Genomic DNA, 14,332 nt, shown 5'->3' on the forward strand with positions numbered 1-14,332 from the left:
CACAATGTTGTAAAGCAATTATGCTCCTTAAAAATAAATAAATAAAGTACCATCCTTAAAAAAATGTATAACTGTATATTTTCAAAGTCTTTTCTCATTTGTTAAATTGAGATGATGATACCTACATTGATGGAGAAGTAACTTTCTCTCTTCTACCTGTGGAACACTGTCCCCCTCACATGAGACATCCAACTTAAAACTAGCAAACTTTAGAGAGCCCGCTAGACTCAGAGCTCTACACATGCCTGGATTGTGTCCTGTTTTCTGTGCACCTAATTTCTGCCAGGCACTGGTGACCCAAGGGTGTATTTTTACCCAGGAGAATGAAGCTCTGAATAAATTGATGGAAAAGTTCAAGCACTGGTCAGTTAAAGGATGAGGCTGTTTCTATTCTGTATTCTTAAGGCCCAGCCCAATTTGGGGCATAAACCACATGCGTGGTGGATATTTGTTGCCCCAAAGAGGAATTAATGGTGTTTGAAGGCACTGGAGATAAAAACATTTTCCCTGTCCATCCCAGGATGTTTCTTTATGCAAACCTGTTTCTTTGATGAGTAGAGAACAGTCTACATGACCCCAGTGTGAATGATACACTCCCAGTCAGAGGATGCTTGACTGGACTCATGTCTTTGAAGGCTTTCCACTTCACTAACACCACTGTTTCATTCTTCAACTGCTCTTTATTTCTTTATGTGTTCAAGATTTTGTTTTTTAAGTCAAGACTCTGGATTCTTCTTTAATCTGTGATTCTGCTTCTCCATCTCTGCAATAATTCCAGTTTCAAAACCCCCATCAGAAAAGCCTTTCCTGGCCCATTCAGCTCCTGGACCTTCCACCTGGATCTTCCAGGTCTTTTTCTTTTCATACACCAAGATCTGGCCTCCAAGACTGCTGTTTCTGTCATTCAATTTCTAGGAATTGAGCCATGTGGCCACCCTCCTTTAGAAAAGGAGTCCTCTCTTGGGAAACTCTTATTAGGGATGCATACATCTGGGGATATGAGTTTTCTATATTGGTTTCCCCATGTAAGGTCCAGATGGTGCAGGGCAAAGAGAAATAAGGACATGATGGAGGTGACGGAGGAATCTCTTGGTCTCACTGGATCAGTTAGGGAGAGAATCACTGGAGAAGGAAAGGAAATGCACAAAAAGAAGGAAGGATATTAAAATGTGTCAGTTGCCTACAATGTGCTAAGCAGAGGGCTGTGTGTGTGTGTGTGTGTGTGTGTGTGTGTGTATTAACCTTGTTAGTTAATAGTATTTGAATTTTCAAAGAGACAGAAGTGGGACCCTGTGAGTTAATATCATTATTTTAATTTTATGGATGGAGGATTGTGAAGCTCAAAGAGGCAGAAGTGGGATCAAGGTCAGCAGAGCCCTCAGTCTTTCCACTCTATCCCATGGAGTCCAGCCACCATTCTGTGGCTCAGCAGGGAAAGATTGAAAGATTAGGCCTGAACACAGAATCTCTATGGCATAGGGAATGAAGAAAGAAAGACAAAAGAACATGGTATATCTAGTTTGGGCCAAATAATACTAACAATATGAAAACCCATCACCAAGAGTGATATAACACTATATTTATAGGCTACTTTTGACATCTTCATAGACATGGTATCCTTCTGATTTTTATCTTTTCAATGAATTAGTAAGAGGTTGGTTTTTATTTTCTCTATTTCACAGACTCTTTTTATGATAAATATATTTTACAACCAGTGGAATGGCAAAAACTAAAAGTTTGCCAGGAAACAACTGTTGGAGAGGTTAGGAAACAATGGGCTCTCATAAGCTGTTGGTCAAAGTGATATGTCTAATTTGGAAACTACATCTAGGGTTGGGCTTCCCTGATTGTTCAGTGGTAAAGAAACCTCCTTCAATGCAGGAGATATCGTTTGATCCCTGGATCAGGAAGATCCCCTGGAGAAGAAAGTGGAAAGCCACTCCAGTGTTCTTACTTGAGAAATTCCTTGTGGGCTATAGCCCATAGGATTGCAAGAGTTGGAGATGACTTAGCAACTAAGCTACCAGAATCTAGTGTCATTGAAGAGAGGAATATTCTGAGACGTGGCCATTTCCCTCTTAAAAAGAGAACTTATCCTATTATGTACTTGGAAAAATATGTACATATTATGTACAAGGGGAGACGTCTACTATATTTCTCACAACTAATGTCCATAAGAGGAAAAAACTGTAATCACCTAAGTGATAATATTTAATTGTGGATAAAATTTATGTGATATTAACACAATACAATGGCACTTATCAATGAAAACCAGAGAATTAACATCTACATGCATCAGATGAGGGACTCTTAGTTTCACAAAGGCTAATTCATGGTGCAGGAACATCAATAGTGTCATGACTTACCCGCTTATTTTCTAATTCTCAGGTAAAGTGTTCTTACCTCGGTTTTGCACAGTCGGGTTGCGTGTCATGAATGAAGAGCTAAAGGAAATATTACAATTGAAAGAATGTTAGTATTTTCTACTTTAGCTGGGTCAGTACTCATGGTCTAAGTCATATGTACAGAGCACTTTATAGTTTACTGGATGAGTTAGAAGAATCATCTGTTTTGTAAGGTGTAGGAGGCTGGTTCCTTCCTTTCTCAAGACTGACTGACATTAGATGTGAAACAAATTGACTGACTCATATATGTTCTTTCCATGTCCCTTTGGTGAGCATGCATCATAATCCTTCACTTTTGGAAGCCATGACTTCAGACTTGCCTTCTAGATATGGTCACTGCAGAAAACACTACAGCTCCTACTCTGTAGTGTTAATAACTGCTTACCAATTGAGGGTGCGTCATGCATAGCAAGGAAGAAGGGCAAAGAAATTCTTTCATTTCCTCTTAAAATGTGAGCTAGGTAAGAAAACTGTGTGTAAAGGAAGGAACTCCATAAAGAAAAAAAGGATTATAAAAATATAATAAAGACAATAAAATAATATGCATTTCTAAATACAGTAACAACGTTACCAAGACTGTTTATCAACAGCTTTAGTTTAGCACTTAATGTTTAGCTTTGGGTAACAGCACTAATTTTCTGGTTCATTTTGTATTGTGGTCAGCACCATCATTATAAACTCTAGGTGTTGCTGAAGTTAAATCTAATTACGTGGAGCATGCTCTATGCCATGATTGTGCAATTGAACTAAACCTCTGGGTTAATTTAGCGAAATTCATCCCTTTACCAGCAGCAATGAAATCAACTGAATACATATCTGGTTTTCGTCATTTCCATGGAAGCCTGGTGTCCTACGACTTGCTTCGCAAACAGCAATGCCGTTGGATCATTGAACCGCCGCATTGTGCAGTCATCACTGGTCAGGCTTCTTTTGCTATCTAAGCCTTCAATTCACGGTCCCTTTACTATGAGTCAGTGTAAAATTTTGTTAAATGTCTAGGGAAAAAAATCATAGAGGGCTTCCCCGATTCTTATCCAGGCAGTGGATAAGAATCTGCCTGTCAGTGCTGGGGACACAGATTCCATCTTTGGTCCAAGAAGATTCTCTTTGCCTCCCAGGGCAGCTAAGGCCCTTGTACTGCAACTATTGAGCCTGTGCTCTGGAGCCTGGGAGTCGGAACTACTGAAGCCTAGAGCCCACGCCCCACAACAGGAGAAGCGCTGTTATGCGAAGCCCACGAGCACAACGGAGAATAGCCTCCGCTCCTGGCAACTAGAGAAAGCCCGCACACAGCAACAGAGACCCAGTGCGGTCAGAAATATACAGAGCTATCAGCTTCCTTGGTGGCTCAGAGGTAAAGAATCTTCCTGCCAATGCAGGAGACACAGGTTTGATCCCTGGGTCGGCAAGATCCTCTGAAGAAGGAAATGGCAACCTACTCCAGTATTCTTGCCTGGGAAATCTGAGAAATAGAAGAGCCTGGTGGGCTACAGTCCATGGGGTTGCAAAAATGCTGGGCTGGACTCCGCAACTATATATACTATATTAATTTAAAAATCTTGGATAGCAAAATTTCACTGCCCTAATTTTTCAAGATTTTTAGAAAATATTGAGAGAAGAGTAATATCCTCTGAAGATATTCTAGGTTTCAAGTACAAAGTTTATAAAAATAGAAGAAAAAGCACCTAAACTAAAACAGAAATGATAATTCTTTCATTTTAGAAACACTGATTGAGTGTTTACTAAGTACATTGTATGTTTTGGGAGATAGCGAATGAAAAAGACATGACTTCTGGCCTGAAGCAGCTTAGTTTTTGAAGGGAAGACATAATTATACCACAATCACAATATGGGGTAAACACCACCATAGAGGTGAGCACAGAAAAAGAATGTCACTTAATCTAGACAAAATTGATTTGGTTCTCAAGTTTTCCTGGGAGCTAGGGAAATGGACAGATTCAAGACCTGTTATGAGTTGAGATCTGAGAATTTAGGGGGCTGTTAATAAATAGGATGGGAAGAGTGAAGATGGGAAAGAGAGTGTACCATTTATTGAGGTGAGAAAGTTTGTAAGAGGGTAGTGTGGGTCTGGAAATGAAAGTATAAATCAGGAGTTCAGTTTCCAACATTGAGTTTGAGATGCCTGTTACTGATTCAAGGAAAACTGCTCACTGGTTAGCTGGACATGGGTCTGGCAGAAGACAGAGATTTAGTAATGATCAATATAGAGCTGACATTTGACACCATGAGGATGGATAAACTGCTTACACTCTTACCAAGAGAAAAAAGGTCCTCAGAAAGATCTGAGGAATACCAATATTTAGAGGTCAGTTTGGGAAAAAGGAGCCTTAGAAGATGCAGTCATTTAAGAGAGAAAGAAAAATCAGGAATGAGTAAGTGAGTGAAAGTCACTCAGTCATGTCCGACTCTTGCAACCCCATGGACTGTAGCCTGCCAGACTCCTCTGTCCATGGGATTCAAAGAATACTGGACTGGGTTGCCATTTCCATCTCCAGGGGATCTTCCCTACCCAGGAATTGAACCCAAGTCTCCTGCATTGCAGGCAGATTCTTTACCGAGCTATGAGGGAAGCCCCCCAAATCAGGAGATGTTGTTCAGTTAATTAAACAAACACACAAAAGCATCCAAACTGCATTAAACAACAACTACTGCAGATGTGGGTCCAACTGAAATCTCATGATCTTTTCTCTATAATGTGATGATTTTTTGTTTCCTTTTAGACAAGTACATTAGAAAGGGTATCTATGTGTTGTATGGGCAAGGGTATTGTGTCAGATTGGGCCTTAAACAGAAAACAGTCTAATAAGAGAATGAAGCTGTAGAACTAATGTCCACACACCAAAGAGTGAGAACAAAGTCACCAAAGGTGTGAAATAGCACAAGTAAGTGATGGCGGGGAAGGGAACGGAGGGTGGAGACAATGCCCCTGATATACAGGGCCTGGCAATGGCATTGAGAGCTGGTGGTTAGTGGGCGCGTGGGCATGTTGAATAGGTCTGCCCCTGCTCTCAACTTCACATGGAAGATGAGAGATGATGCCCAAGGCCACATGGTTTGTTAGTTCTTCCCCATTCCCCAGAGGGAATACATGAGGCCCAGGGAGGCCAAGTCCCTTACTACTGAAATCAAGTCCAGCTCCACTCTTCAGTAACCCATCGCATGTACATGCAGAAGCGAAGTGGATTGAAGTTGAATTTTACAAATCAGTGTAGATGCAATGGGTTACTGGAGAGTGGAGCTGGACTTGATTTCAGCAGTAATGGACCCAGCCTCCCTGGGCCTCATGTATTCCCTCTGGGGAATGGGGAAGAACTACTTCCTGGATTCAGGGTGGCTTTGAGCTGGGGTCTACTGAACAAAGAGAAATTTCCCAAATAGGGAGATGGCAGAGAGAGGGAAATGTGAGGGGTGGTAGGGAAGTGTTGTAGGAAGAGGAATAGCCCTTGCAAATGTCCTTTGTTAGCAGTCGTGGAGAGTGGCCTGGACGGAGCTGGAGCCACTGGCCAGACTGCGGACAGGAGGGCCTGGGAGGACTAATTTTAGAGACTCGGGATGTTAAGGAAGCTACTACTAATGTGACCTCAGCCAATGAATCACCAGCCTTATTAGCCTCCTCGACTTTTCTGTTGGGATGACAGTTGTCACCATAACCTAATCAGGCAAGTATTTACTCAGATAATGGCATTTTCAACCCCTGCTCATTTATAAAGTGCTGTTCCAAAGTGACTGTCAGCTTCTGTGCAGTCATCCACTGAGACTGGTTAGAAATGTCAACTTTTCTTCCCAGGTTGATTAGCTGCCATTCCAGTTAATCCTACCTAGTGAATACCTGTGTCTTCAAATATTGTCTCTAATGCACAGTCAGTCACTTATAAAGTCAAGAACAATGCCTGTAGCTGAAAAAAGACTTCTACCCCATGGTCAATTTAAACCCTATTAACTTCAACAACAACTGTGATTCACTGGTTTCCTTAGGACCTTGTCACTGGGCTTCATTATCGAAGGCCAGAGAGTCTTTTTCAGGAGACCCCGTGAGTCATTATCCCAGGCAACACAGGGCTGATCCCCAAGCTGGGACCCAGCCAGGAACTCCTGGCTCCTTACCTGGCAACGGCAAGAGGAATCTCTTGAGGACTTTGGTTTTGTGCCAGATGAGGTGCTTCAGGCTTCATCTGGTGATAAGGAACTGTGTAACGGCATCACAGAATTTGGTCAGGTTATAAAAGGAAAATGATTGGGGGCCATTAGAGATCTTTTGAAATGGCTGTAATTTCATCCAAGTAATCTCTGTTGTTAAGAGTGAGCAGTTGGTGGTTAGTGGAAAATGTAACCCATATATTCTGAAAAACCCTGAGTCCTGGGAGTACCTTGTCCTTGAGGCTATACAAATTGCTTTAATGTTGAATAATCAATATTTTCAAAAATATTAAATCTAGAACTAATTCTTAAACTTCCACCAAATATATAATATTGCATTAGAAGGCATTTGGTATTGGACAGGCTTGAAGTGGAAGTGGGTTGAAGTTGAATTCTGCATTCAGATGAAATTTTACATAGAAACATAAGCAAACATGTTGAACTTAAGAACCATTTAGAGAAATGTAGGTTATGGGGATGCTGGATTCTTGCCCATGCACACCTGAATTCTCCTGTCTCCTGTGATAAGGCAGGAGAGCTCCCAGGATTCTGGTGTAGACCAGTGGTTCCTGCCTGGTTCCCACCAGATATGCATTTTCTCAGTTATTCATCTTTGATCTTCAAGTTTTGAAAAGTTGTGCCAACCATAGGAACTGGACTTATTTAGTAATTATGTATGTCATTTGTATTACTGGGCTTCCCTGATAGCTCAGTTGATAAAGAATCTGCCTGCAATGCAGGAGACCCCAGTTTGATTCTTTGGTTAGGAAGATCCACTGGAGAAGGGATGGGTTACCCACTCCAGTATTCTTGGGCTTTCCTTGTGGCTCAGCTAGCAAATAATCCACCTGAAATGTGGGAGACCTGGATTTGAACCCTGGGTTGGGAAGATCCCCTGGAGGAGGGAAAGGCTACCCACTCCAGTATTCTGGCCTGGAGAATTCTGTGGACTGTATAGTTCATGAGGTCACAAAGAGTCAGACATGACTGAGCGACTTTTACTTCATTGGTATTATCACTTTTTATTTCCTTTTAATCCTGGATAGATTTTAACCAGCCATCCAGAATTACCAAGGTCACATAATAAAACGATGATAGGAAAGCCCATAAAACACTCTTCTAGTTGCAGTTGTAAGTAATAAAGTTAAGGAAGCATAAACACTGACATGTCTTAATTTTGGTTGTTCCTCTGTGCTGTGTCCAAGGTTGATTACAAGCTGGACACCTTTGATTGAAGGACCGTGATTACTTAAAATGTGATTGGAGTCAGTGACTGGTCCACTGGTCACACATCCCATAAAATCATTTCAGGTCATCAACAGCTACCCCTGTGAGTTGGCCAATGTCACATTGCTGCATTGATAATCACTGAAGTCTGAGGCAACAACTCCTGAATGTTTCAATTAGAATGCTGAGATTTATTGAGGAAATAGGCACAGTTTCCTTTAGGTTTTAAAATTATTTAGTATTCCCAACAGACCCCTACTCCTCCATCAGAAACTCTTCATTAGGACCCACTCAAGTGTAACTTCCTCAGTGTAAAATGAGAAGACTTGGGACTCACAGAAGCAATGCAACTTGTCCAAAACAAAACAGCTGGTGCTGAGTCTCTGAAATCTTAACCCAGTGTTGGTTTGTCAAACTAGGCTGGCTGTGTTAACTCTGGGCCACAGTTCAGGCCCTTTGGCTCTGGACATAACTCATCATTCTAAGTGAATGGTGAACAGTATCTCAAAGGTGGGTGTGAAGGTATCACCAGATTAGCATCCTCCCAGCTAGCAAGTGAGGACTGAATTCCATGCTTCCACAATAGTGACACCAGCAGTGTGTATAAATGTGTACATGTGCACGCATGAGGGCTGGCGTGTGTGTGAGTGACTGACATCACAGATGGAGAGACCCAGAGCTTCTGTGGAGCAGCAGGCTAGCAATATCCTTCCAAAATGTTAGGGAGTGACAGCGTGCCTCCTTGTCACTGGCCTGTAGCTGAAGAAAGAACTCTGCCCCATCCCCAATTTTAACCATGCCGTTTAGATCACAGGACTCTTGAATAGACTCTGAGTTCCTGAATCCATCTGGATCATGTCATCATGTACACACACACGTGCCCATATATCCTAAGGCCTGAAACAAGCAATCCTTTTTTTAAAAAAAAGACTAATGCTATTAACCTGGAAATAGGACTTAGCCTAATGGTGTTAGAATAAGAAAACAAATATAAACAGTTCACCTTTCTCTGTTCCAAGGACCTGTATTGAATTAAAAAGAGAATATTATTGAGTGACTCTTAGTGATCTAGAATTTTATATTATACTCTGTGCGTATTGGTTAGTAGAATTTGGGCAACATTTCTGTTAGTATAGACTTTTAAAAATCTGTGAATATGCCTCCAAAAGACTAGGCAAAAATAAAAATTTTATACTGTGTTTTATACTCCGAAGTAACAGGCAAATATACAGTCTGCTAATGGGACTATAAATTGCTTTGACTATTTTTGAAACCAATTTAACCATAGCTATTAGGAGCCTTAGAAATGCTCTCATTTTTATCCCAATAATTCCATTGATAAGTTTCTTTTTCTAAGACAACAACCAGAAATCTGGATCAAGTTCCATGTATAAAGATGTCCAGTACATAATTACTTATAAAAACAGTGGAAACAGTCTATATGACCCTCTAAGTGGGACATATTAAGTAAATTTTGGTGCTATATTCACTATTGCAAAATTAGAAGTTCATTGCAATTATTTATATACAGTATGGCATAAAATTATATTTTATCAATGTCTCAAAGTTACATAAAAACTTCAGGATAAAAATGGGGCTTATGATATATTTAAAAGCAGTGTGTATGTGTGTGAGTGTGTGGTTGTATTATAGAAAACAGGATTTTAAGAGAGATGATACCATTTTAATAGAGTTTGTGTTAAGTGATGAAGTAGAGTTGCTCAGTTGTGTCCGACTCTTTGCAACCCCATGGACTGTAGCCTACAATGCTCCTCCGGCCATGGGATTTTCCAGGCAAGAGTATTGGAGTGGGTTGCCATTCGGTTATTTTTTTTTATACCTGCTTTGGAATTTTTAAAGATGAGCATGAAAATATTCACAATATTCTTTTTAATGCAACAATTTTCTTTCCAAACATTTTCTTTCTCTTTCTTTCCTTAATAGTGAATTCCTGATCATTCTTCATTATGAAAGTCTATGTGCTTATTTGGATTTCATCCTGGAGTCCTATTATAGTCTTGAAGAATTAAAATGCCTTGCAAGAAGTACAGTATTTGCTGAAGTATTTACTTAACTGCAAATAATTCTCTAAAGTCCATTTCATGCATTACAGCAGTTGAGGAGGTCTACAAATATCATTTGGACAAGAGCTTCTTAACCTGGGGGATGGAAGAGGTTCTTGAATGGCCTAGTGGGGGTTATGAACCTTCTGAAATTAAAACTCAATTTTTTTTTCTTCTGTAAATACATGCATTTTCCTCTGGGGTTGGAAAGGTTTATCATACTTTACATCAAATTTTCAAAGTGGTCTGAGGTCTGTGGAAAGTTAAAGCCGGTAGATTGCAGATGAGGTCCAAGGAGGTGGTGCCATTTGCCCAGAGTCCCAGAATTATCTTGTCACTGAGCAGGCTCTGGAGCCCAGGTCTTCTGACTCACACTGGCTTCATAGACAAGAAACCTGTATCAACAAATATCTCAGAGAGGCATTGTATGTCTTGCCTAAGGCTGGCCAACAGACAAGCCCTTTTACCTTAAGGAACTTGGCATCCCCTAGGATTCTGAAAAGAGGACATACATTTCCTCATGGCCAGCAAATCAAGGCAAAACTGTAGACTGAAGGCAGGAGGAGAAGCGGACAACAGAGAAGAAGGGGATGACAGAGGATGAGATGGTTGGATGACATCACCGGCTCAATGGACATGAGTTTGAGCAAGCTCCGGGTGATGGTGAAGGACAGGGAAGCCTGGTGTGCTGCCGTCCATGAGGCCACAAAGAGCTGGACGACTGAGCGACTGAGCAGCAACAACAATAGGCTACATAAATAGGGTAATGAATGAACCGATTCTCACGAGTGGTCTCGAAGTCTCCACACCGAGTCCTCTCCAGGACTTTGAACCAGGCAGTTCAAAGTGCACAGTCTTCTGTGCTGTGGTTCTCAGGCTTGTCAAAGTAGAGGGAAAGCCTTGCTGTAAACACAGCTGAGAAGCCATCTGTCTGAGAGAACCCTTGTTTTATTTAATTGAGACCCAGCCAACTTTTTGCTTGAGGGCTCTGAATTTAAAATCAAATGCAATTAGAAAAGTAGAGAGATATTTTCTTTACTCTGACTTCACTTAATATAATAATCTCTGGGTCTAAACATAATATATTAATAATATCACTTATATGTGGAATATAAAAAAAAAAGATACAAATGAGCTTATGTACAAAACAGAAACACACTCACAGACATAGAAAACAAAATTATGGTGACCAAAGGGCAAAGTGGTGGTGGGGAAGTACTAGACTATATAAGACAGATAATCACTAAGGACCTATTGTATAGCACAGTGAACTCTACTCAATATTCTGTAATAACCTATATGGGAAAAGGATCTGAAAAAGAACAGATGTGTGTGTATGGATAACTGAGTCACTTTGCTGTACACCTGAAACTAACCCAATATTGTAAGTCAGCTATGAAGTGAAAGTTGCTCAGTCATGGCTGACTCCTTGCCACCCCATGGACTATACAGTCCATGGAATTCTCCAGGCCAGAATACTGGAGTGGGTAGCCTTTCCCTTCTCCAGGGGATCTTCCCAACCCAGGGTTCGAACTCAGATCTCCCACATTGCAGGTGTATTCTTTACCAGCTGAGCCACAAGGGAAGCCCTATAGTCAACTATACTCCAATATTAAATGAAGTTAAGGAAAAAAAAAAGAATCCAGCTGTCTCTGTTCAGCCAGACATTAAAGAGGATTGCAAAAGGTAAAAAAAAAAAAATAATAATAATAAAATAAATAGAAAAAGGTAGAGTGAAATCTAGATTTTTTTGTTAGAAAATTAACATATTCAAGTTAAATAGTAATGCCTTCTTTTTCATTTCTCGCCTTCTTCTCATCCCATCCTTTTAGCTGTTTCTTTCTTCTTTTTTTTCACTCTTTCATTTCAGGCTAGTCGCATATTTCCTAGGGCAGAACTATTGACATGGAGAGTAGATTGAGACTTCAGGCTTCAGCACTGGCTCCATCTTTCTGCCAGCTGGCAATTCTTGCCACTTTTCTGAGGCTCCTTTTGCTCTTACGTGTATGTGTTAGTCATTCAGTCGCGTCTGACTCTTTGCAACCCCACAGATTCCTCTGTCCATTGCAACCTTTGCAACAGCTGGGCTCCTCTGTCCGTGGAATCCTCCAGGCAAGAATCCTCCAGGAGTGGGTTTCCATTTCCTTCTCCAGGGGATCTTCCTGGCTCAGGGATCAAACACTGGTCTCCTGCACTGCAGCCAGATTCTTTACTGCCTGAGCCATCAGGGAAGCCCTCTTTTTTTTTTTCTCTTAGTTGTTTTTTTTGTGGGGTGGGGGGCAGTGGCAGGTGGCACATCACTTCTGCTGGAATAAATTCTGGTCCTCAAGATGTAATTTAAGCAAGAATTTAACACACAAGCATGGCATGTGTTCTGTGAGATGGGTTTTTGGAATAGAGAAATGACCTTGACTCTCAAACAATGAGGAAGTATTTTGGCAAGAGCAATGAGGAAGTGTCTTGGCAAGAGATAAAGAAGAAAAATGTGTTCTTCCACTAGGTCTTGTTGTTCTTTAGATGTTATCAATTTCCAGCAGAATGCCAATGAAAGTTGCGAGAAAAACAAACTGTCCTGCAGGATCCCTGCTGTCCAAGGCAGACATTTCCATTTCCTTCTTGTTCATGATTGGTGGGCCTACTGTCCTTTCATACTGAGCAGTGAATAATAGTCATCTTGAGTGACAGCCTACTTGGGACACATTAGCTGATCTGCAGGAAGAAAAGGGTGGAGTCCCTTTAGATGTGTGAGTTCCTTCAGCTGCAGAGGACCACCCCTACTTTCTCCCTCCTGGTGGCACTTGGAAAGTCCAACAACTTGCAAAAGAGGGTAAGCAAGGAGTGGAGTCTTGAATATAACCTCTCATGCAGCAGTCATGTGTTATCCTCCTTGACATTCTTGTCTTATGGATTGGAGGTCATAACTATCTTGCTTGAGGGGCAAGCTAGAAATGTGACTCAATTCTAACATTCTCATAATACTAGAAATAAAGGAAGGAAGGAAGGAAAGAAGAAAGAAAGGAGAAAGAAATAGAGAGAGAGAAAATGAACCTGAGCAGGACCTGTAGGGCTCCTAGGGACAGAAGCCTTTCTGTGACCCCTGTTCCTCGTTTTTATAGGGGACAGACTCCGGACTCCATGACCTTCCCTGAGTCCTAAATGGCAGACTCAAATAGGTGCTAATCAGGGAAGGGAGGGGATGCAGAGACAAAGGAGGAGCAGCCAAGAAACAATAGTGCAGTCTTGGGGCAGAGTCCTGATTCTGCCTCAAGAGATAAACATAACAATATCTTTGAGCTCTTCTATATCAATATCAGTTCAGTTGCTCAGTCCTGTCCCTCAGACTCTTTGCAACCCCATGGACTGCAGCACGCCAGGATTCCCTGTCCATCACCAACTCCCAGAGTTTACCCAAACTCATGTCCGTTGAGTCAGTGATGCCATCCCACCATCTCATCCTCTGTCGTCCCCTTCTCCTCCCATCTTCAATCTTTCTCAGCATCTGGGTCTTTTCAAATGAGTCAGTTCTTCGCATCAGGTGGCCAAAGTATTGGAGTTTCAGCGTCAGCATCAGTCCTTCCAATGAATATTCAGTCCTTTCATAGTAAAGAAATGATTTCCTTTACGATGGACTGGTTGGATCTCCTTACAGTCCAAGTGACTCTCAAGAGTCGTCTCCAACACCACAGTTTGAAAGCATCAGTTCTTTGGCACTCAGCTTTCTTTATAGTCCAACTCTCACATCCATACATGGCTACTAGAAAAACCATAGCTTTGACTAGACAGACCTTTGTAGGCAATGTCTCTGCTTTTGAATATGCTGTCTAGGTTGGTCATAAATTTTCTTCCAAGAAGCAAGCGTCTTTTCATTTCATGGCTGCAGCCACCATCTGCAGTGATTTTGGCCTCCCCCCCCCAAAATAAAGTCTGACACTGTTTCCACTGTTTCACCATCTATTTCCCATGAAGTGATGGGACCAGATGCCATGATCTTTGTTTTCTGATGAGTTTTAAGCCAACTTTTTCACTCTCCTCTTTCACTTTCATCAAGAGGCTATTTAGTTCTTCTTTGCTTTCTCCTGTAAGTGTGGTGTCATCTGCATATCTGAGATTATTGATATTTCTCCCGATAATCTTGATTCCAGCTTGTGCTTCCAGCTCAGCGTTTCTGCATGTAAGTTAAATAAGCAGGGTGACAATATACAGCCTTGACATATTCCTTTCCCAATTTGGAACCAGTCTGTTGTTCCAAGTCCGATTCTAACTGTTGCTTCCTAACCTGCATACAGATTTCTCAGAAGGCAGGTCAGGTGGTCTGGTATTCCCTTCTCTTTAAGAATTTTCCACAGTTTGTTGTGATCCACTGTGAAGAAGGCTGAGCACCGAAGAACTGATGCTTTTGAACTGTGGTGTTGGAGAAGACTCTTGAGAGTCCCTTGGACTGCAAGGAGATCCAACCAGTCCATTCTGAAGGAGATCAAC

General features: G+C 41.4%; 1 protein-coding gene across 7 annotated transcripts in view; it reads right to left on the bottom strand.

Annotated features, from left to right (window-relative positions):
• Positions 1 to 14,332, bottom strand: part of CLNK (cytokine dependent hematopoietic cell linker) — a 223,646-nt gene that overhangs the window by 40,379 nt on the left and 168,935 nt on the right. For all 7 annotated transcript variants that reach the window (XM_069593264.1, XM_069593260.1, XM_069593262.1 and 4 more), the window contains 3 exons: positions 8,794 to 8,812; positions 6,531 to 6,612; positions 2,404 to 2,444 (listed from right to left, as the gene is read on the bottom strand). In XM_069593264.1, coding sequence (XP_069449365.1) covers positions 2,404 to 2,444; positions 6,531 to 6,612; positions 8,794 to 8,812 — 142 coding nt within the window. The remainder of the gene's footprint in view (positions 1 to 2,403; positions 2,445 to 6,530; positions 6,613 to 8,793; positions 8,813 to 14,332) is intronic.

This window comes from Ovis canadensis, chromosome 6 (assembly GCF_042477335.2).
Source record: "Ovis canadensis isolate MfBH-ARS-UI-01 breed Bighorn chromosome 6, ARS-UI_OviCan_v2, whole genome shotgun sequence".
In the NCBI taxonomy this organism is placed as follows: Eukaryota; Metazoa; Chordata; class Mammalia; order Artiodactyla; family Bovidae; genus Ovis; species Ovis canadensis.